Source organism: Nasonia vitripennis (genome assembly GCF_009193385.2).
Source record: "Nasonia vitripennis strain AsymCx chromosome 2 unlocalized genomic scaffold, Nvit_psr_1.1 chr2_random0009, whole genome shotgun sequence".
Classification (NCBI taxonomy): domain Eukaryota; kingdom Metazoa; phylum Arthropoda; class Insecta; order Hymenoptera; family Pteromalidae; genus Nasonia; species Nasonia vitripennis.
This window is the reverse complement of record NW_022279616.1, coordinates 169,525-194,086: the sequence shown is the minus strand read 5'-3', so window position 1 is coordinate 194,086 and position 24,562 is coordinate 169,525. Positions and strand designations below refer to the sequence as shown.

Genomic DNA, 24,562 nt, shown 5'->3' with positions numbered 1-24,562 from the left:
TTTATAATAATTCTCAATTATGATAGTTCAGGTCCGGGATACCAGGAAGTGGAGGTTTATCGCAATAAAGAGATTTTTATTCTTTATAACAAAAATAAATATATTGAAATAAATAAATAATAGAATATTGCGTATATCTTATATATATTCTAAGTATCACAAAAATTAAATGTGTAAATCTGCTTTGATTTTACAAACAAAAATAAACAGATACGCGTTTAAGTTGCGTAATCTGATTTGAATCGTATTGTTACAAAAAGAGATTTTATGCAGATGCGCTTAAAGTTGCGTTATCTGATCGTATTCAAAATTTTACAAGTTTAAATTAAGTATCGAAATTTTTCTAAATTATTTTAACAAGAATTAGAATTTTTCTAAGTCTAGGACTGATACGCTTTATGATGCGATATCGTGTCCAACTCGAAATTTTTATAAGTGTAGAAATATTTGAAAATATTCTAAGTCTTTTACCTGCTCAAGTCATAAGTTGCTCAAGAGCAGGGACTAGGCGCTTTAGTTGCGCTGGCGCTTAAGTTGCGCTTCGGCTAGTGAGCTCATACTGGCCGTGCGTGTCCTTTTATAGGCCTCGGAGCGAGCGGGGATCGTGCCGCCGAAAATACTATCGCATTTACACTTTCACACAGATATTCACACCTATGTACAAAACCCATTCATACAAATAATTTATAATATGCGCAGGCTATGCCGCCGCCGTCGCTTCTCCTTCTCTTGCGCCCCTGCGCTCGGAGCTTCTATATATATATATATATATATATATATATATATATATATATATATATATATATATGGTGTGTTGCGCGCTCTCCCTCTTCTTTCGGTGTTGCTGCTACCGCCGCTCGCTGGCTCGTGGCACTGCTGATGTTGCGCTGTCAGCTGTAGCGCGGGCTCATCCTAATTGAAAATGAGGGAGCGCGATACTCGCGTAAAATCTAAAAATGTATTCAATATATTTTAGTTTTTATTCTGTATAGTTTTCTGCGGAGCTTGTACGGGGCGTTACAGTCTATAATACAACAGATGAGTCATCAGGACATATGATTTAAATTCTTTTATATTTGTATGATCTATTATGTAGTCTCTGTAATAATTAAAGACTCTATGTATATCTATAGCTATAACTGACTAAAAGAAAAAAAGGGTCAAAGAGGCGAAAAATTAATTTTTTTTCGCAAAACTCATTTTCAAACTTAATTATTTTACAAACGAGCAATTATCTTAACAAAATAATATGATAATTAGAAAGATCTTCTGAAAATCTTTGAAATTGTATACTCATGCATAAACACCAACAGGAGATCGAATAAAATATATACGGTATTCGTAAAACGTAAATAGGTTATTTAGCAAATTCAAAGTATAATAGGTCGCTCCTGACGGCACAGTGTATAAAACTTATACTTGCCATCGGGGCGCTGCCGCCCAAAAGCACTATGAAAAATGAATTAAAAGTTATTCTGTTCATTTTAAAATAAGCAACCTACTTAAACTTAAGTCATGTATGAGCAAAAATAGCTTAGGTAGTAGGATAATAGACTACTACGCTGATGATCCAGGTTCAAGTCTCGGTCAGGCAACATTTTTTATATATTTTTTTGTTTAATGTTTCTTAGATTTTTAGTAAATAGTTTCTTTAATACTTCTAGTTATGTAATAACATTAATTTCTGTTAATTACGTTAAATACAGACATTCGATGAATAATTTGTCAAGTGATTCATCGAGTGATAAATAGCGCCAAAACGTCACGTGATTAATCACTTAAAAATCTTGATAAATCACGTGATAAATCGAGTGATTTTTGCGCCAGAGACTAGACTACTAGAGGAAGTGGACATCCTAATAGTTGACACACCAAGGGACATAAATGGCATTATAGAGCGGGTTCAAAAACTTATAAATTAACTAAGACGCGATTATCAAAAGTATTGGAAACAAGAGGCCAAGAGGAAGCCTGATTAATACCCCAGAAGAGAAGTGCAAAGAAAATCAAGACAAGAAGACAACGATAACGACAGAAGATAGGAGAAGGCGGCGATGCAACGTGAGACCCTCGTCCCAAGAGTCCCTCACAATGCATCAGAGTCACAGGCAAAAGCCAGGGCCAACAAAAAACAAGCATACAAAAGGGACACTAGTGAATGTGGGGCAAAACAAGACGTATGCTTGAGGAAAATTAGTCTTGAGGAAAATCTGAAAGAAAATAAATCCAGATATCACTAGAACGATAGTGCTGGGAGTAAAACAAACAAGAAGTAGAGACGTTTTTCTAATACTGAGAAGAGGGTCTGACGGGACAGCGTTTACTGCGAAAGTAGAAAAAGCAGTGCTGGGCCTTAAACAAGTCAAAAAGGAAAAACGGAAGGCCACTCTGAAAATAAGTGACATGGACTCGGAAGGAACGGAAAAGGAGGCGAGAACAGCAATAGGAGGAGCCCTAAAAAAGCCAGACGATTACAGGAGTGACTCTATTAAAGCCTAACATGAACGGCTTTAGAATAGCTATAGCAATACTCAGCGAAAGAGAGACCAAAAAGCTTCCAGAAATAGGACACATCCACCTTGTAAGTGGCAGGAAAAGAAAACGTTTAAAGGTAGTGTAGCAACAAGTGCTTTGACTTCAGACACTGAAAGGATGAGTGCAATAATGCAGATAGGTCGACCTTCTGCTTTAAGTGTAGAGGAGCTGATCACCGCATGGCTGAATGCCAAATAGAAGCAAGCTGTTTTCTCTGCAAAGAGGATGGAAAAAAGCTGTAAATATATAGCTGGCTCCAAAAGCTTCATTGTATTCAGGCGCGCCTTGGACACAGCAAAAAAAAAAGAAGAGCTTAAAAGACGGCAAAAGCAAGCGAAGTGCTGGATGTACCAGCATCAAGAGCATAAAAACAAGAAGACGAGCTGATGCACAAAGAAGAAGACAAGTTTGATCCTAGATGTATGGAAATGTCAAACGCTAAAGAAGAAGCCAACTAGGATGATTAACAGGCCTCACGAAAGAATCATTTAACGATGGTGCCTGTGAATAACCGGTGACCAAGGCCACTATTCCTCTGCTTACGCCACAAAAAAAAATACAAACCCACGCGGGGATGCCGATACCCTGTATGTAGCGCGTCCCCTGGGTGGAAAACAGGCTAGGGAAAGAGCCCCTGAACAATAAACCGCATATGGATAGTGAATTTACCGTAACAATACCTTAAACAGTTAAGGCGACAAAGCCAATTCCCGTCACTGGTTCTGATAGAATGAAAGCTCTGGTGGCTAACGCTGGCGCCATAGATTTTGAGGGGGGGGGGGGGTGCAACTCATAAGCCAAATACAGAGGTTTTTCACTTGGTCTCTGATAGAAACATAGTTATAAATGATATGTCAGTATTAGAAATTAACTGCAACGAAGAAAGGAGCACCTGTTTGGAACGCAGAAGCGCTTGGATCGTCCGAGCGACAAAATTGATGAGCTGGTCAATTTCGTCAGAGACAAGAATAATGTGCACAAGCAGATCAAAGATTTAGCCTGAAGCAGAAGAGCCAGCTTTAAGGCTTTCTGCTCATCAGATGACGGTTTGTAACAGTGCCAGCAACCATGAATGAAGAGAAAGGAGACAGACTACCTCGATTCTGCGGGGTAGGAAACCAAGCGTAGTCGACCCAGGAAGTCTTCAGAGCGCATCTGCCACTCAAGTCACGAAACAGCCATTAGAGGAAATAGAAACCAAAATAAGAAAAAAAAGAAGAGAAAAATAAAGAAGACATTAAGAGAGCCAATTCAATGTTCTCTGCGACGACTAGCATATTTCACTATAGGCGACTAATATGTTTTGTAGCATGAGAAAAACTTCATAATTAATTAATTTTTGTACTCATATTCGAGCGCTCTGATTAATCGCATTTTTCCGCTTCCTGTATTGAAATTAATTTTATCAATTTTTGAATTAAAAGGTTCCGAAACCGCTTCTATTTGCGTGAAATTATCTTTGTCGTTAATTAAAGATGTTCTATAAACTTCGCTAAAAACGATAATTTCTTTATAAGCTCTTATAGCGAATGGAACGGATATGAAATCGGTATAAAAAAACACCTTTGATGAGGTAAAATGATGGCAACTATAAGTTTTGATTATATCTACATAAGGTTTTATCTTTGTATTAAGATACTAATTTCACCTATAAAAATGATAAAATAATTGAAAAAACTGTCAAACATTTAAAACCTTAAAAGTTCTTCAAAATGTTTATAAATCTACGTTAATAAATGTAAAAAAATCAGTTACAGAAATATCATGTATTAAAATTCAGCAGGTGAGGTTTAATTAGCTGATTAGAGGTTATCAAAAAAAAAAAAAAATTTACTGAAAGATATTAAACCAAGAGTAAGTTGCACTTTTCAAAATTATTTTTTTAATGCACTCTTGCCGTCCTGTCTATCCATGTAAAATCCAAATATTAAGTTTTACTTTTACCTTGGAGACTTCGCCACTAGCCTTTTGTCGTAGAAATTATTGTACACGCGTGAAAGTTTCGGGCAAAAAAGTCTTTAAGCCAAATTACTGCTACATTGCTCTGTTGTATGCATTGTCTTGACCAAAAAGGCGATACATTTTTTCATTAAAACTCTTTTTAATGTGTTTTATAGAAAGTATGCTTCTGCTCGGCTCTTAATTCATTGTAGAATATAAGACGACGGGACGGTAAGTGTGCATAAAAATAATAATTTTAAAAAGTGCTACTTATTCTTGGTTTTATATCTTTTAGTAAAATCTTTTCTTGCTAACCGCTAATCAGCCAATTCAACCTTACTTGCTAAACTTGTGACGCTAATAACACATCACATAAATGAGGGTAGACCACGAATCCCGCCCCGGCTCAATAACACTGAGGCTGGGGCCGCAGAATTAATTAATTTATAAACTTACGAAAAAACGTTTCTTATTTTTTAACACCAAAACGAACGCACTACTGCGCGCTGCGATGAAACAGGCAACAGCAGACGACGCTCCAGGCAACGCATGCGCGAGTGCAAGAGAGAAAATGACAACGGCGCCACACGCTAGAGTGAGAGTGCCGCACCACCGCACGAGTGTGAAAGAGAGGAATAGCGATGCCGCGCTCTAGAGTGGGAGCGCTGCATCACGAGAGAGAGGAAGAGCGCAACACTTTAGTCGTGCGCGCACGGCCGAGCCAGTGAGCGCAAGCGAGGGAGAGAGGCACTACTGGAAAGGAGAAGGCTCTTTTATCTCACTCCGTTCTACGTGCAATCTATTCAGCGCGCGTGAAAGCTACCGCATAATATCCGCCATGTACGCGTGAAAAGAGCGTGCTATACGACATTAAGCTTCCAGGAGGGCTGAAACGAGGTTTCTGGGCTAACTCCTACAAGAAGAAGAAGACGAGAAGTGGTCTACCGCTCGACGCGTAAGCATCGTTTTGCGCCTAAAATCGGATAATTTCGCAATCTACAATGGAAGAAAATGCGTGAAATGTCTTGACGATTCGTGCGACCGCTGTAAAAAATTCTCGAGAATAGCTTTGATTTATAACGCGACTCGATTTGTTGATTGACCGCTTCGCATCTGGTGTGGACATCCTCTATGACTTAATACGTGTGTGAGAGACTCCCAGAGGGGACAAGGCATCCTTAGCGGTCACCACTACCAGGGAGGATTACCCAGTAAGATAGTCAACATCTCTCGACATCAAAGCAAGCATTGAATAGCTGCGAGTGATCTCGTGAATTAGTGTATCATTGCAGTGGTGCGTTGCATGTGTGTTCAGCGCAGATTGTTGAGTGTGCGTCTCAAATCACAAACAATTTTGCCAAAAATATAGAAATTCGTAACGAATTAATTTTGTTGTTTTTGCGACCGTAGAATTAAATTACGCGAGTTTCCTCGGTATCATTGAGATCGCGTCGCTTATTACCTTGTGCTGATTTGAGCGTCGGTTTGCGAGTTTGTGTGCGCGAATGCTCACGTTGAGCACGACCTATGTCAATTAGAAATAAGTGATTCTTTTGTTAATTTTGACTTGAATTTTCGAATGAAGTTAATTTCGTGTCGTACTAGTGTACAGTCGCCGGACACAATACGTTTGCATTGCGCGCCACAAATGACCGCCGGTCCTGTTGTTAACTGAGGCTCGTTCAACAAGATTAGGTCAGACGTGACCATGCTTAACCTCCGCCGCATCTAACCTAACCTTGTTGATAGAACCACAGTTAACAACAGGATCGGCGGCCATTGGTGGCGAGCAATGCAAAGTTATTGTGCCCGGCGACTGTACATAAATACGCATCGTGACTAGATGCGCATCAATCTTTCTGTGTGTTTGATGAATGAGAAATTAAATTATTTTGTGGTTCGTGTTCGTAATTAAACGTAGATATTCGACTCGACTTATTTAACTTTCTTAAGGTCTATTTATCGCAGTCTGAATTCGGAATTACCGTTTTAGTCAGTTCTCTAGCTTATGTGCTTCGACACGAGGATTTATTGTACAGAAGTTGCGTTAATGTTTTGTCGTAATTATTGATCCGAGATGTGAGGTGACTAGCGACCATAGTGTAATTTAGTCACGTTTCTTTCCATACGAATAACAGTTACTGCGAACCTGTAATTATTTTATTGCGTTTTGACGCGAAAACTCTGTTGCAAAAATAGTTGCGTTGTTGTTATTAGATCTTGATACGAGAGCGTATAATTTTTTTGCTGCGCTTTAACATGAGGGTTTAGACGAATGAACGTTGATTATTTAAGGATATTACAGGATTTAGTGTGAAATAGTTCATTTTCCAGGCAACTTGGTTGCTTGCATGTAAAGATATTTTTCTACACGTAAAAATTCTCCACAAATATTTTTTGCATAAGAATTTTCTACACTCATTTTTTATTGTTTCCCTACAGGCTTACATACTCTATACAATTACGTAAGCTATTGTTACATCATTGTTATAAGAATAGGTCCTACGCCCGCGTTGAGTTTGCTCTACAAAAAATAATAAGTGTAAAGAATTTTCGCGAAGAATTTTTTTGTGTAGGATATTTTTGTGTGCTAAACATTTGGTCTCATAAACACTGTATAACGTTTTATCAGTTAAAATATTTTTAAGGGTACACATTTAGGATTATACTATATAGTTATTATTTATACTTTATTGTATCCAATAAAAAATAGAACAAAAATTATAACATACGACTGTATAATCTAAAGAATGACATAAATAAATATCGGATGAAGCATCATGAAATTAAATAAGTTAATATAATATGTACAAAATAAATTCGAAAAAACAAAGCTATAAGATGATAAAAGAACCAAGTGTAGCAGGTTATTGGCAAATAAAGAAGTTCTACGTGTATGTTTCTGCACACTAACCTGAGACAGAGGGAGAAGTTTTTATGTACTACGACTGACCTGTAGCAGAGAGCCATCATTGCAAATACTACGAATACACCCCCTACCACCGACATGAGCGTAATAACTAAATATACAGTGTTTGAGCCGTGGTAGTTCTCTGAGATTGTAAAACCATAGGTTATTATCAATTGACCATCCAAACAATCAGTACCATACGTGGTTCAGTATATGGGTAGATTGGTTTCCGATTGTCCCACATCATGCAGACAGACAGGAATGGCAGTGACAGACAGAAACAAACAAAAACAGAAAGCTAATATCAGCACATTTAATTTGTAATTATAGTATATAATCTACAACAATTTTATAGTTGAGATTGTATTAATTGTTGCAGAATAATTTAAATAATTAAACATAGTAAGAATATCTGCCAGACAACAGTTTACTTATCGACTACCAATAGGGCTGCACAACACTCAATATTTGTTTTGATCTTGTCCTTTGGTCTTACCTTAAATTTCAAGACAAGAACATAACATTGTTTTTCGTGATAATACCAAGATTGGCGAGATGATATTCTTGATATATTAAATAAACCACAAATGTTAGGATTTTTTATTAGATATTACAAATTCTTTATTAGTTATAAAAATTTAAAATGATAGAAAACGCAAGTGCATATATTAAATTAATATTGTGATACATAACATAATAAAAATGATGTACAAAGTTTTTGTTTCTTCAATCAATATGACCAATTTCGAATATTATATCTTCACATATTTTAAAATGTATGTTCTAGTTAAAGCGTGTCTTTTATACTTCAAGTATTTAGATAAATAAAAGTTAAAAATATGCATTAATAATTAAATTACATGGCTGTATAGCTTTTAAATCTGTATCTGGTATTCTAGCTACACAATTCCTATCACATATAAGATTCTTATTTTTGTTCCTCTTTCAACTTTTACTAAAAAAATATCCCTATTCGATGCAGTGCTAAAAATGCACTTCTTCAATCGCATTCTCCACCCACTGTGACAAAAGACAATGCTCGATATACATGCAAACAGTTAATTCTACACTAATGAAATTGTTACGAAGGTATTATTGTAATAACCCTAATGTAATTACGATTGAACCTTACACTTGCGTAAAATCAACTTTTTTTAGCAAGCAATAAATAATAGAAGTTAAAAGAGATTTAAGAAAATCGTACTCGAATTTTGAGATGAAAAAATAAAAAAGGAAATAAGTTACTTTTGGGCATAAAGATAACATTAGATAGTCTAGTATTTAGAGATTGCAGGATATTAAAAATGTGGCAACGAGAGTACACGGAAAAATGTAGAAAGTTTAAATTTAAAAAACATTAAACCTCTGAAAGCAACTATAATAACAAGAAAGCTCAAAATAGAAAACTTATAAGAATCTCAGATGATAACTTAAGGACCGTATGAAAAAGAAATAAAAAGTTAACCGTACTTAGCAGCTTTAATCAGACCCGTAATTGCCTTTGTAATGAACGTCTTCTCCATAAAACATCTGTCGCTAATTGAAAGTAACTATGATGAAGTAAAAAGGATATTTAGATACTTTAAAGAAACATCAAATATTAATTAACCATTTAGAGCAGAAAATAATGAAATGAATACAATGACTTATACCAGATCCAAAGACTGTGAAGATTTATTCTTAAGAGGACACCACACCTTTAAATCCTGATAAAAAATTATGAGTAAAAATGAATAAAAATGATGAAAATTAAAGTAAATCATTCGACATTTCTTTTAATGATATTAAGTATAAATACCTTTAACTTTACTCTTCTAAAACCTTAATTATACCTCTGCTAGCCCGTTGTGGCACTTAGTGCAATGTTTTGTGAATTTTTTCACTGTCCGTAGGATTCCAAGTGAGCGAATAGTTCTTTTGGGCTTAAATTCGAGGAGAATACTTTTTACAACTGTAGTTTTAATATAAATGCAGGGATTTTGATTTAAATGTTTAGACAATCTTTTATACACAAAAAGGGGCAGAATAGGCGAAAAAATAAAACAAATTCACTATTTTCATCGCTAAATCATGTCTACACATTCAAATCAAGATCCCTGCATTCATACCAAAACCACGGGTATACAAAGTATCCTCCTCGAATATAAGCCCAAAAAAACTATTCGTTCACTTGAAATCCTACGGACAGTGAAAAAATTCACAAAACATTGCACTAAGTGCCACAACGGGCCAGCAGAGATATAATTAAGGTTTTAGCACAATAAAGTTAAAGGTATTTAATTGTACTTAATATCACTACAAGTAATTTCTAATGATTTATTATAATTTCGTCATTTTTACCCATAATTTTTTTTTTCAGGATTGAAAGGTGTTGTGTCCCCTTAACTGGGTAAGGGTAAACATTTAAAAAAATAAAGATTTGAGAGGAAAAAATTTCGAATTAAATTATAACGGAATGTAAAATTTTGAGCCCCAGAATATTGGAAAGGTATAATTTTGAAAACCCAAATTTGAAAATTCCTAAAAATATTGCTTCTGGAATATTTTAACTACAAATATCACCTTTCGCAATATTTCAAATCAACATTTTTGTTTTATAAATTTATTAATTCTAAAATCGCAGTTTATTAATTTTGAATTTCTAATTTTAACCCTTTCTGATTTTTATTTTTAAAAATTTTTACCTTCACCTCCTTAACTAGAGAATATGTAATAAAACTGGGTAAGGGTAAAAATTTTGAAATTTAAAAATTAAAAAGGGTAAAAATTAGAAATTAAAAATTTATATACTGAGATTTAAAAATAAAAAAATCTCTAAAACAACAATGTTAAATTAAAATATTGCAAAAGGGGATATTTGTAGTTGAAATATTACAAAAGGGATATTTTTCGTAATTTCAGAATTTAGTTTTTCAAATTTATGAATTTCTGTTATTTTGGAACTTAAAAATATACCTTGTGTTATAAATAAATTAGTAACTTTTTTCTTTCTAATCTTTATTTCTCAAAATTTTGACTGTCCCCCTCATGTATATCTCAGAGAGAAAATACTTAACACAGAAATACAGACTGAAACGAATTCGTATAAATTAGAAAATTACGACATTTAATTATATTTCAGGGGGCACAACACCTTTAAATCTTGAAGATATCGATCCTTTTTTGTTTATTTTGTTAGAAAATTTATCGTAAAATATGATTTCAGTATTCTTATTGCCGTAAAAAGTTTCGTATCAAAGTTATACGCCAAATAATAAAAATAGTTTTTATCATAAAGTACGGTTTTTTATGAAATCTTGTTTATTGTCATAAAAACCTAGCGAAATTATTGTCAATATATTATACATGTGTGTGTATGCGAGCGCGCGTGCGTGTGTGTGTGTGTGTGTGTAAAATAAATAATTAATTTCTTAGGAAATTATATTTAATAAATACTAATTTATAAAATTTATTGATAAGAAATAAACTTAAAAACTAGAATTTGAATTTTTCGAGGCTGTCTTGTGACGGTCAACGTGTCTTCTTTGCAAATCCTACATTCTTGTATGTATATAGTATTTGTTATATAGTCTACTGCGCAGGTATAGTACTGATTATACTGAAGAGCTGATACATGTAAACAAATACAACTGTTATCCGCAATTAGTATATGTCAGTTTTTTTGCTCGGCGTTAATTAATTAATTCTTGTCATTAAATGGGAACAATTACTCTCGTGTCCGTAATTGAATTTGCGAGTAATAAGTGTGTATATATAGGTTAACTTTTTTGTAAAACAACATCCTTAAGTTTCAGCTCATTTGGTAGAAACTTTGACTTGGGATCTTACGGAATCTCACAATAGGTTCAAAGAGACTCTCCACTATAAGAAGGGATCATATGGGTGTAAAGAGGTTTTAAACCAGTAAAAATGTAAGTTAATATGTCTACTAATAGTAAATTAGTTCATCCCCATAATTATTAAAGAATATTTAATGGAAAATTTTGATTGTTTATTTAAAGGTGTGGTGCCTTCTTAAGGTACAGACATTACCTAAACAATGATTCAGAAGTTTAATCAGATGACACTTTACCCTGAGTACTTTAAATCAGAAGAAAATAAGCAAATGATAAAAAAGATAGGATTAAGCGACTTAAAGAGACTCTTGGCAAGTATTTGTGCCAACCTCAGAGCACTAGCACCAAAAGTGTGTTTGAGTTCACGCTCAGAAGATTATCTTAAACGATACATAAAACTGTTCACATCGTATGTGTCTCAAAAATGCCAAAACCTATATATTTGTAAGTAAGAAAAATATATTTTATAAAAGTATTACTAACATAACTAGTTTTTATGATGCAAGATACTTAATTGTCAGTATTTTGGCACAAATTGAATAATTTTACTTTTATTAAAACAGACGGCAAAACTCGTAGGGCTTATGAAATAACGTCTGTGTAGCTGTGTGAGTTTATTTTATCTTGTTGTAATTCAAAAATTAAACATTTGATTGTAACAAATTAGATAAAATGAAATTCCGTTCAATATAAAAGTAGACTAATTTTATTTCTTGAAAGTCTAAATGAGAAAATAACTAATTAATGATATATAAATTATATGATTAGAATTACTGTACGCATGTTTATTGGATTTACGTTTGACAAAATCCTAACGTCAGCAAATATTTAGATACTTGTATTACTTGGAATAGAAAAGAAAGAATGTTGTAATATCATGGATACAATAAACTAACGAACGAATGCATATAAGCGGGTGACGTGCTCGGCGTCATGTACGTTGAATAAGTACATAAGGTTAAAAACATATTCTTGGAAACAAGTGACGCATACGGTTTGCTATATTCATATTGCATACTTTGCGTCGATGGCCGTAGACAAAGAAAATGAATTTTTTTCAACAAGCTAGATAGAGTTGCAACGAGACACGAGTCTTGTTGATAAATACACGCGAAGGCGGCCGCAACAGGTTCGACGTAAAGTGAGCGCGCACGCGCAACGATCGGAAGGCAAGTTCACATGAGCGCCGGCCATGGCGGCCCGACAAGCAATTCAGCCGTAACACACTCGCTCGACGTACACGCACATACATACACGCATACATACACGCCGCGGGGCTTTATAAGGCTAACCGCGCGGCGTCGCTGGCAGTTCCACTCGAGCTTCCAAACCGGGTAGTACCGCGAGCACACGATACTGCAAGGAGAGCCAGAGCTAGACCACCGTCAACGAAACCATTGCATGAGCACACGTGACGGCTAGTTCGCAATACCATAACATAATCCTCCGGATTATTGTCGCGACCACACGAGATAATCAGGAAACCCGAACGACAACGAGTCTCGTCTTTGTGAGCATACGTGGACGGTACCCAGAGTCGCCAAAACCCGCATCACACATCCTGATATCACTGCTCTCTCTGCCACTATGCGCACACAGGGTTGAGGAAATAGCAAAACGCTTAACGACGATCCGCTAAGTCGTGCGCTCACGTCTTGGTGAATTTGAGGTTAACCCCTCACTTTCGAAATAACCTTTACGCCGACGTCTCCCGATTCATTTTGACACTGTGCGCACACAAAGCGAAAGAAGGAACAAGGCCAGCGACGAGGATCCGCAGTCGTGCGCACGCGGCTCTGTGAGTCCGTGGATAACCTCAAAACACCGTTATATCGGTCCGACTGCCACTCTATGCACACAGGGCAACTGAAATCGTTATCACGCGACGCATTCAGATCGACGTAGCCGTGTGCATACGACTCCGTCGCAACCGAATGCAAACCTAACCTCGAATCCCCGTCACAGTTCCTTACTCTGACACCGTACCGAACCGAATCACCGATGCCGCAACCGCATAACTGTAATCGCACCGTAGCTTTATAGTTGCTTCGAAAATATTGTAATCGCGCTGATTTAAATTACTTAGGTTGTACAGGCTAAATCTTCCTAACGATAGCGTTATTTGATTTCTGTTACAGGTGGGATTTAACATAACTCACCAACATTATTAATTTTGACACCAAATATATACTTGTTATTGTTAAATCATATAAACAGAGTCTTTACTAAACCTTTCCCTAACCAAATCCTGGGTCCAACTAACAGCCCAACACCTGGGGAAAAGCAAACAATTAATCGTGTTTTATTACAAAGACCTTCATTAATTTTTAAATGTCTTATTTAAATTACCATAGCTCTAATTTTCAATTTTAAATTATGTGGAGGAAGACAATTAGGTGTTAAAGAATTCAGAAATTCTATAGGTATCATACCATCTAAGTTTTCTCCATTATTATCTTCTGCTGTATTTATTTATTCAACCAGAAACGAACATACAGAGATATATACAAACTACGCATTCCTGTTAAGATCAACGAGGTTATCTGACCGCAGGGCTGGCATAAATTATTGCAAGATAGAAAAAAAATAACAAAAATACTTAAAAACTAAAAATTATCCTTCATTTACACAAAGATAGTAGCCTCGATACTACTACTTCCTTGCTTTAGTTTTACCATTATATGCATATAAATACATTTCATTTGTAACAGTTTATCTAGAGAGCAGAAAAAATAATATATTAAAGCGATCTCAGTGTTTAATACACTACCAAACAATTTAAAATTTTTTGAAATAGGAAAATCAAGTCAATTAAAAATAATTAAGGAATGGATAAAATCCAATGGTTGATATCTAAAAATATGTATATAATATTATTTTTCTTATCACTAATTCTCTTTATGCTTAGAGGTACGATAATGCTTTTATTTCTAGTAATACTAGATGAGTTGAGGTATTGCGTTTTGAGATCATTGTAATACAATTGCAAGGACTCCAGCGTAAACAATTGTTCGAGATTGAGAGGATTATTTTGCATGACAATCTTATTTTTATTTATTATTTTTATTTTTTTTTTGTATTTTCTGTATCAAATCTCTGTTATTCTTATATACTCTACCAGGCTATGATTACATAGCTTATTATGCTATAGAAAAGGCATAGTATATAATCCTCAAAGTCTCGGTTGGCATTGTTTTCGCAATTTTATAAAAGATATATACAAGATATTTAGTTTTCTTAATAATATATAACATATGCATATCCTAATTTAAATTATAGTCAAAGACTATCCCAAGATATTTGTAGTTCTCAACTCTAGCTAATTTGTTATCCTGTATCTTTATATCTATTTGGTTGGGAACGCTATCGACATAGCTACCGAAAGTTATACATACAGACTTATCAACATTTAATGATAGCTTATTTACCGCAAGCCTTTTGTGCATTTTCAACAAATAATCATTCATGTTGTCTTGGGCTTTCACCCAGCTATCCCCTGTTGCGATTATAGCAGTATCGTCCGCGTATAATAGAACAGCTTCCTAAGGTATCTCTTGAAGTTTATCATTTATGTACAATATAAACAACAGTGGACCAAGTATTGTACCTTATGGTACACCAGTATTTATTAGTGGGTTATCACTTACACAACCATCTATTTTTACACTTTGATACCTATTTCTTTTGAATTATTTTAAATACAAATTCCAGGAGACTACGGGCTAAGAAATAATTTAGAAACATTTCAGAAATATTTCAAGGAAATATTTCATGAGAGATTTGCAAGGCGGGGCATGCAAATATTTCTGAATTCTTGCAAGAAATATTTCAATATAGGAATTCGAGGGACATAACATTATTTCAGAAATATTTCGTCGAAAGATTCCTGGAAAATTTCAAATATTTCGTTCCAATATTTCCGAAATATTTCGGAAATATTTCATGCTGTATGGGGTGTCGAACTACTGGTAATGTTTGTCTAAAATTTTCTGAAACAAGCATAGATTTACCACTAAATATTACTGTTACGTCACATAAATCTTGAAGAAGACGATCAACTGCTTTAAAAGCAAAGTTCGATGTCATTGATATTTTATCCCATATTATAATTTGTACGTCTTTAAGTTTTCTTCCATTAACCGAATTAGGTTACATGTTGTACAGTCATTAATATTCAGATGTAATTTAAATGTTGTATGTACTATTTTTTCATTACTAAGTAAGTTCGCTGCAATACCGGTCCAAGCAACACATAAAAATGGTATATTATATAATTTTAAGTTATCTATTAAAACATTAAGTAAATAACTTTTTCCGCTGTCTCCTGGCTCCTAGTCCGTCAATAAAAATACACTTATCCTGTTTTTAATTAAAACTTTCTAAAACTGCATCATATATATTTTTATTATTATTAATGTTAAGGGATGCAATCTTCTTTTGTAATTCATTTAGCATATTAGTTTCTTTATACAAAAATGTTGCATTATTAAATTCTTCAATGTTAAATATTATATTATGCAAATTAAAATCACTTAACGTCAAACCGTTTGCTTGCATTACTATTTCAATGGCATTTAGTGCTATATTTTCACCTGCACATTTTTCATATTTAGGATGATAAAAATTACTCTTATATTCTTATATAATTCTCGTGCATTAATAGGGTTATGAAAAATACGGATATAAGCAAACAATTCACATAGTACTGTTAAAAGCTGTATTTGTATTGCTTCTTGTAACATTTATCTCACTTTTCATCTTCATTAATAAGCTGTTTTGCTATAGCAGCTTCATAAAATGTAGGATATAAAACTCTGTTAAAAGTACGTAAATCTTCAAATAAGGTTACATGTTAAAGTAATAATCTGTCTTTTGGATTTACTAAATATATTCTGCTTATTATTGGTTTATTATACATTTTATTCTTTTGTTTCATGTTTTCACCCTGTTGGATGTCTAACGAAGAAAAAACCGCCGCCATTTGGATGCCCAGGCAGGAGTTAGGAAATGCGGGTACTGGAAAAGATTACAAACGGGGAAAGATGCATCGCATAACATACTTCAGCGTATATCTGTCAACGAACCTAACTGCCACCAACTTTACAAAAAAACTAGGGGTGTTGGAGGATGCTATTAGAGAGGCATTCGGAAAAATCATTATCGGGGGCGACTTCAACGCTAGGGCCACGGAATGGGGCATGCCGACAACGAACCCAAGAAGCAGGGTGATTCTAGCGAAGGAAATACAGGCAAACGAGATACCTCCTTTCACAGAAGGCGAAGTTATTGCGGCAACTTTGTCCATTAATAGCGGTAGGGCACTGGGATTGGATAATATCTCCGCGGAGGTGCTCAGGATAGATGCGTTGCAACGGCCTGAGCTGCTCCTGGGGATGTACAACCAGTGTCTGGTGCAGGAAGTTTTTAGCTCGCGGTGGAAAAGAGCGAGACTCGTACTAATTGAAAAACCAAAATGAGAAGCACGTGAGGACACCTTTTATAGAACAATGAGCCTTTTAGACACAATGGGAAAGACGGGAGAAGCTCTGATTAACCGGCTAATACTAACGGCTACGCGAAGCAAGAGACCTTTCCGATAAATAGTACGGCTTTAGAAAAGGGCGATCGACTATAGGAGCTATCAGAGAGGTAACAGACACGGTAAAGATAACAAAAAAAGTTGGACCCGCGACTTGAGATATCGTAATTCTGGTAACGTTAGACGTAAAAAACGCGTTCGACTCGGCAAAATGGACCGACATACTTGCTGCCCTAGAATCATTCGGTATGCAGTGATACATTATGTGCCTTACGGAAAATGATCTGAGAGATCAAGTTATTGAGTATAACACAAAAGAAAGGCGTAAAAGAAGATTCTTAACTGCAGGAGTAGTACAAGGTTCGATCTTGGGGCTGGACCTTTGGGGTATCTTGTACGACGGGCTTCTAAATACGCAGACGACATTGTCGCGGTTATAACGGCACGAAACGAGGACATCGCGCAAGAGAAGCTAAACGCGGTTATAAGTAGTGTGCTATGGTGGATGGCGAATCACGGACTGACCTTAGCGCTAAATAAGACCGAAATCGTTATCTTGACAGGAAAGCGAATACCTACCATCATATCTATAAAGGTAGGCGGCGAGACTATAATGACGAAACCATCGGCCAAGTATCTAGGACTAACCCTAGACATGGAACTGAACTATGGGGAACACCTAAATCGCGTCTGCAAGAAAGCCACGACTAGGATAGCGCAACTTAGCCGACTCATAGCCAATGTCCGCGAGCCTAGGCCAACAGTCAGGTGGTTACTCATAACGACCTCTAACTCTATCCTGTTATATGGGGCAGAAGTGTGGGCTGATGCTATGCGTATGAATAAGTATCGGAAGAAGATAATGGCGGTACAGCGAAGGGAGGTCCTAAGAATAGCGTGCTCATACCGGATAGTCGCGGCCGAGGCTTTGATGGTAATCGCGAGGGCGATCCCCGTGGATCTACTTGCGACTGAACGCAAGCGGATCGACGAGGCTCGCTTTTTTATTATTGATTAGCGTCGAATAGCACATTCGCCGCGGAAGAAAGAGAGATAAGAATGCGTAATTGGCAGACTAGGTGGACCAAATGTCCAAAGACTAGGTGAACCAGAACCCTTATCAAAGACGTAGGCCCTTGGGTCGACAGAAAGTGGGGCGAGGCCAAATTTTACCCTACACAGTTTCTTTCCGGTCACGGGTACTGTGGAGCTACCTTTTCGCGATGAATAAAGTCGCAGCATCAGGGTGCAAATACTGCGATGACGAACGGGATGACGCAAGATACGCGTTTTTAGACTGCCTTCGCTGGGCTGAAAAACGAAGAAAACTGGAGCTGACGATACGGACGTTTACGCCCTAGACAGTAGTTGAAACGGTGCTTGGCAGCAAGCAGAATTGGGACGACATAACGGCGTACGTGGAGACGGTTCTCTGCACGAAAAATAACGACAGTTGCTTAAAAGACTAGATTATGGCTAGAACAGCATAAGACAGGCGACACCCCAATGGAATGCGGAAGCGGTTACTGAGGGGGCGGGGGGGGGGGGGGGTCGCGGCACTATGAGAGGTGGAGTTTTAATGGGTATGCCTGGCGATGGTCCCGCGTCAGGAGAGTCCCACACACGGGGAGTCTCGTACGACTCCTGGCATGGTGCATCAAGCATTTCTCCAACTCTCCGGATAAAAAAAATCGCTAAAACTTGAAAAGTAGGTTGTCCATCAGTAAATTTAATTGACAATTTTCTACTAAGATTATTTATTACCTTAATATTAATGTATGATTTTGAATTAATGAATGTATAATTTGAATGAATTAATGAAATGATTTATTTCTGTATGTTTCAGATTATCATCAAAGTCAAAATCCAACAATGTATTCATTTAATGCAAAAAATAATTTGCATAAACATAAAAGTAATACATATCACATAATGACCAATATATTGCACCTTAAATAAATTTTTCAGGATAGTAAAACTGATTCTTTAATTGTAGGAAAATACATAGGTAGAAGAAGCGGAAAAAGACATTAATTCAAGATTTTAAACAATAAACATCAAAAGGCGATCCATAAAAATTTGCAAACTATGTTTTCAGCAATGTTGAAAGCGGCTAAAAATGCATAAATATTATTAAAATTTGTATACTGTATTTTCTAGAAAAATTTACAAATAAAGTGTATAAAATAATGCAACTAAATACATTAGGATCTTTGAAATAAACTTCTCATAGCCCATATCTTTCGGGAAAGATACAATTGATGACATGGCTATGGCTGTGGACATGGCTATGGCTGTGGACATGGCTATGGCTGTGGACATCGTAATAGTGCTGTAGAGTCAATGAAAATTTCAGCAATAAATAGATGGTATACCAAAGTCGAAATTTGTGAATAGTGTAAGAAAGAATGTATCAAACGATGAAACTATTAAACAAACAATTAGGCAGGAATTCTTAAATAATTATCTAGAACATGAACATATACCTTACTTTAGAGGAATCACCAAGTCCTCTATAGACATGAAATTGGGTACCCGTATTGATAACTGTTTGCTATGAGACTTGACAATTTTGGAACTTAAAAATTTTAACCTTAAAAATTTTGGGTTATTATGTCTTATAATCTTTGGGCCTCGTATATTTTGTCCTTTAAATGCTGTTACCTTAAAATATTGAGTTCTAGCAATATTAGGCCTTGTTTCTTTAGGCTATTTAAATTTTGGCAACAAGTAGAAATCGACACTTTTAACAAATTAAATCCTAAAAATTACACTTTAGAACGTGTAAAATAAACTGTTAAAAGTGTAAATCGTGATTTTTAAATTTGATAAAAAGTATAGAACAATAAAATTACACTTATGACACATGAAAAGTGTAATTTTGAGCTTTAACTCTTATCCTAAGGTATATAACACTTTGATAATTAACGGTTGGATTATACACTCTTCAAAAGTATAATTTTAATGATATACACTTTTCTGTATAATTTTTACAATTTTAATTTTTCAAAGGTGTAACTTTTACGATTTACACTTGTTAAAAGAGTAAACTCTAAAATTTTACACCATTTAGCGTCGATTTTTACTCTTTGGTGTTTAGAGCGTATTACTTACTACAGGACGTAATTCCTTTTACTTTATCCACATTTTTATCTTGTATTATGATAAATTTTAGTATAAAAATTTATCTATGATTACTATTTTTATAAAAAAGTTGCTACTACATTAGTCACAATCATCAGGATACCAGTACGTCCCACAATAACTAAGTATTATAATTAGTTTTGCTAAATTTTTAATAGCTTTTATAAAACATCTTTCGCTGTATATTTAGGTTGATGACACATGGCTGCTGGGCAACGAATAAAAATTTGTATAAGCTATAGAAAAATAACCCAACAAACTAAATAATAAATTGCTTATTTTGTATTGTACCTAATAAGTTATTTTTACAAGGGTGATGACTCGCACGATTCGCGTTTGCGACATGGAGGTCCGTATTCACAAGATGTCTGCATACACTAGAAAGAGGTCAAAAAAATTGTAAGAGAATAAATACTGTGATCAGTATGCATGGACCATTTTACTGAAGTATAACTGAATGTAATTAAGATTTATAAATTTGTAATATCAACTATAATAATTACGATTACCTTACTGATTCTTAATATCATCGCCTTCTCTATAAATGCGCCTAATATGTATCTTATATTATTCAATAAAATAATTAGAGTCAAATAAATAAATAATTAATTTTAATCTTAGACGAAAATGTTAATGTAATGTAAGAAGATTTAAGAATAGTACACGTGGAATAATATTTTTAAATACGTGTTCCTTATAAGAAGACTGAATAAAAATTTGCGCTTATAAACTGCTTCTTTGATTATTACAGAACGTAAACAGTACTAACCTTGCTTCGAATAGTATACTATAGTATCGAAATCCGCGAAAAATAATAGATAAAATACATTTCAGATAACTATTATGAAGTATCTTTTGCCGTAGCTTCAACGTCATCGCTACAATATTCTCACATAGGTCTTAATTTTGAGTCTTAACGCAACAAAAGTAAACAAGGTTTTGGTGAACATATGAATAATATTACAGGTACTGTTCGAAAACGTAAAATTTAAAATTTAATTTAAAATGTACGTAAAATGCTTCGAACACGTATTCAACTATAATTTTTGAATGAATTATGAAATAAAATTATTACTCTTTTAAAAATGATATTAAATGTTTAGAATTTAATAATAGTATATACTATAATAATAACATGCTGTGAAAACCAATCTCAATTTATTTTATCTTTTTTCATATCTCTTTTATTTAATTTATTTTATCATGTAAACAGTGAGAACGTATGAGTTAAATTGTATAATTTAAACGCTGAATTAATGTTGATATGATAATTAAATTTAAGTCATTCTCTATTAAAAATTTAACTCAAGATCGTATGCAAGATCTTGCCCAATTTCTTACATAAGATCTTATGCCAGATCTTACCGCCGTGATCAAAAGAAATCTCTTTATTAATAATTAATTCAAGATCTTATGTGAGTTCTTATCTAATATCTGATATAATACTTAAAGAGATACCGTTTTATCAAGTGGCGCGGCAGCGCCACGAAGGCGAGTTTGAGAAGCAGACGAAGCCGCGGCGCCCGTGACAATATTTACTTCTATATTGGTGTTCGAATTTTTCATGATACAAAAAAAAATGCTTATCGTTATTGTTCGTGAGTTTTTTCGGCTTATTAGTATGTTTTCTGAGCTAAACTATGGTTTTTAATAAAAATATTTGTTAAAAGGCTGTTTCGTTTAATAATAAACAAGTTCCCTAGTGAAAATAAAAAATGTAATAAAGTTTTATAAATTATAAAAAAATGTAACCAATCGTACCATTTTGCACGTTTTTGTTGGATTTCGGACCTTTTTTACGTTTTATTACAGTTTGCTACATTTTATTACATTTTGTTACGTTTTATTACACTTTTTAACGTATTGTTGCATTTGACATTTCAAAGAAGAGACCCCCATGAAATTGTATTTGTAATAAAGTATAACAAAATGTAAAAAATTGTCTGTAAGCGTAATATTATATAAGAAAATGGCGACGTTTTTATTTTCTTACTTCTGCTTACATTCTTTTACTTTTCCTTACAATTTCTTATGCATTGTTACATTTTATTATAAAATTAATAATTAAAAAAATATATTGACTATATTAGGCGGTAAAATAACATATGTAATAAAATGTAAAAAAAGTTAACAAATCTGAAAATGTAAGAAAGTGTACAAAAACGTATGAGAAAAAAGGTCCGAAATCCAACAAAAAGGTACAGTTTCTTACATTTTCTTACATTTTTTTACGTTTTATTACAATTTATTACAATTTATTACATTTTTTTCCACTAGGGTTTATATTTAACGAATGCTCAAAATAGTATCTCTACTTTTTTCTCCAGTATGGTAGGACTGTAAAGTTGGCTTCCTAGCCTAAAAGTGGTAGGACCGTAAAGTTGGCTGCACAAACTATTATGTGTAATACAGTTGGGTATCGCTTTTTCAGAGACTCTATAAGTAATACAGTTGGGTATCGCTTTCTCATAGATTTCTATAAGTAATACAGTTGGGTATCGCTTTCTTACAGATTTCTATAAGTTGCGCAGAGTAAATGTGTTTACATTGTCTACTTAAATTTAAGGTTATGTTTTTGAACAGCTGCCGTACTGTCGCTGCACAAACTTTCTGAGTATTCGGGGTCACTAATGACGGAGCTTGGGAAGTTGATTTCGTGACTTTTTGTGCATACTTGCAAATATCGTTTTTCGGTAGCCGGTCACGCTCGATGTCTAGGTGCCAAGGGTCTTCGATGACCAGGCTGTCGATATATCGTGGCTTCCCACGAAGACTAGCACAGTTCACGATTTTAGACATCAAAAGCTATGGAGCGCATCAACAAGACCCTGTCATTGGCGACCTCATGCACCTGGATACCATACACGAGAGATATCGATATTCCCGTAATAAAAATTTCAGTATGCACTACCTGAACCCCATCATCATGTATTTTATTTTTAGAACAAATTTAAGGTGCATACTTAAGTTCTCTCTCAATAAGTTCTCTTTAAAAGACATAAAATCTCTAAAAAAACTTAACCAAAGTAAAAAGATTAGGCGCGATTGATGTTTTGCGTATCATCATGAATGTCAATAGTTATTTTTACTGTGAAATTACAGATTAAAAAACAACTGAGATCAATTTAAAAAAGTCAAGTTTACAATCATATTCTTTTATTTATAATACGACTAACAAAAAATCATTATGTTTAATTAAGGGCTCAGTCAAATGATTGCTAATTTAAACTTAAGTAATATATTGATCAATTACAAACAACTCTTAGATTAAGTAACTTGCCATGCCCTTTACATTTTGTTTATGGTGTTGTCTTATTGTAAGTGTAACTTTCCGCATATTTCATTTATGTACATAAACTTATAAAATTGTTATTTCAATTGAATTAAATATTTTAAATGTAAAAGTATGTACCATGAACAAAATGTAAGAAGCATGGCAAGTTACGTAGTAATTATCTTGAGAGTTGTTTGTAATTGATCAATAAATAGATTACTTAAGTTTAAATTACCAATTAATTGACCGAGCTCTTAATTAAAGAAAATGATTTTTTGTTAGTCGTATTATAAATGAAATAATATGATTGTAAACTTAACTTTTTTTAATTGATCTCAGTTGTTTTTTAATCTGTAATTTCACAGTAAAAACAGTTATTGACAGTCATGATGATACGAAGAACATCAAACGCGCCTAATGTTTTTACTTTGGTTAAGTTTTTTTTAGAGATTGATCACTTACTCAAGATATACATAGGATCTTATACAAGATCTTGCATACGATCTTGAGTAAATGATGAATAAAATATATCTCTTAAAGTGTTACATAAGGTCTTTTATAAGAACTTACATAAGATCTTGAATTAATTATTAATAAAAAGATTTCTTTTGATCATGGCGGTAAGATCTTGCATAGAAGTAAATAGTGTTACGCGCACCGCGGCTTCGTCTGCTTATCAAACTCGCCTTTGTGATGCTACCGCGCTAGTTGATAAAACGGTATCTCTTTAAGTGTTATATCAGATATTAGATAAGAACTCACATAAGATCTTGAATTAATTATTAATAAAGAGATTTCTTTTGATCACGGCGGTAAGATCTTGCATAAGATCTTATGTAAGAACTTGGGAAAGATATTACGTAATCTCTTGTGCAAGATCTTGTATACGATCTTACGTAAGATCTTGAATGAATATTTGATGAAAATATTTTTTTTTATCATGAACATAAGATCTTGTATAAGATCTTACGGAAGATTTTATGTTAGTTCTTGGTTGAAAATCGCTGATAAGATCTTATGTACGATCTTGCGCAAGATCTTCGCCAAGATCTAATTATAAGATCTTACGTAAGTTCTTGTATACAATCTTAAGTAAAATTTTTAATATGGTTCTTATAAAAAAAAAAAGACAAAAACGTAGTAACCTGTTAAGGTAGCTGAAAATTTTACAAATTTTCACTGTTCAGACCTGGTAAAAATAGGCTAAAAAGCCAATTGCGGATTAAAAAATTAGATTAAAACTAATAAGATATTTTTTTAAAGACGAAAATGGATACATAAAATACGCATGCACAACACAGAGATTAGCCTATGCAAGGCGGAGGTTCGCATCAGCAAAGCGGTGATTCACATACGCAAGAGGGGTGTCTGCATGCGCAAGA

The 24,562-nt window shown here is 34.3% G+C and overlaps 1 protein-coding gene across 1 annotated transcript in view; it reads right to left on the bottom strand.

Annotated features, from left to right (window-relative positions):
• The window catches only part of LOC100116487, a 287,412-nt gene that overhangs the window by 141,470 nt on the left and 121,380 nt on the right, over nucleotides 1–24,562 (bottom strand). The window contains exon 4 of the mRNA XM_032601580.1: nucleotides 7,391–7,529. Coding sequence (XP_032457471.1) covers nucleotides 7,391–7,529 — 139 coding nt within the window. The remainder of the gene's footprint in view (nucleotides 1–7,390; nucleotides 7,530–24,562) is intronic.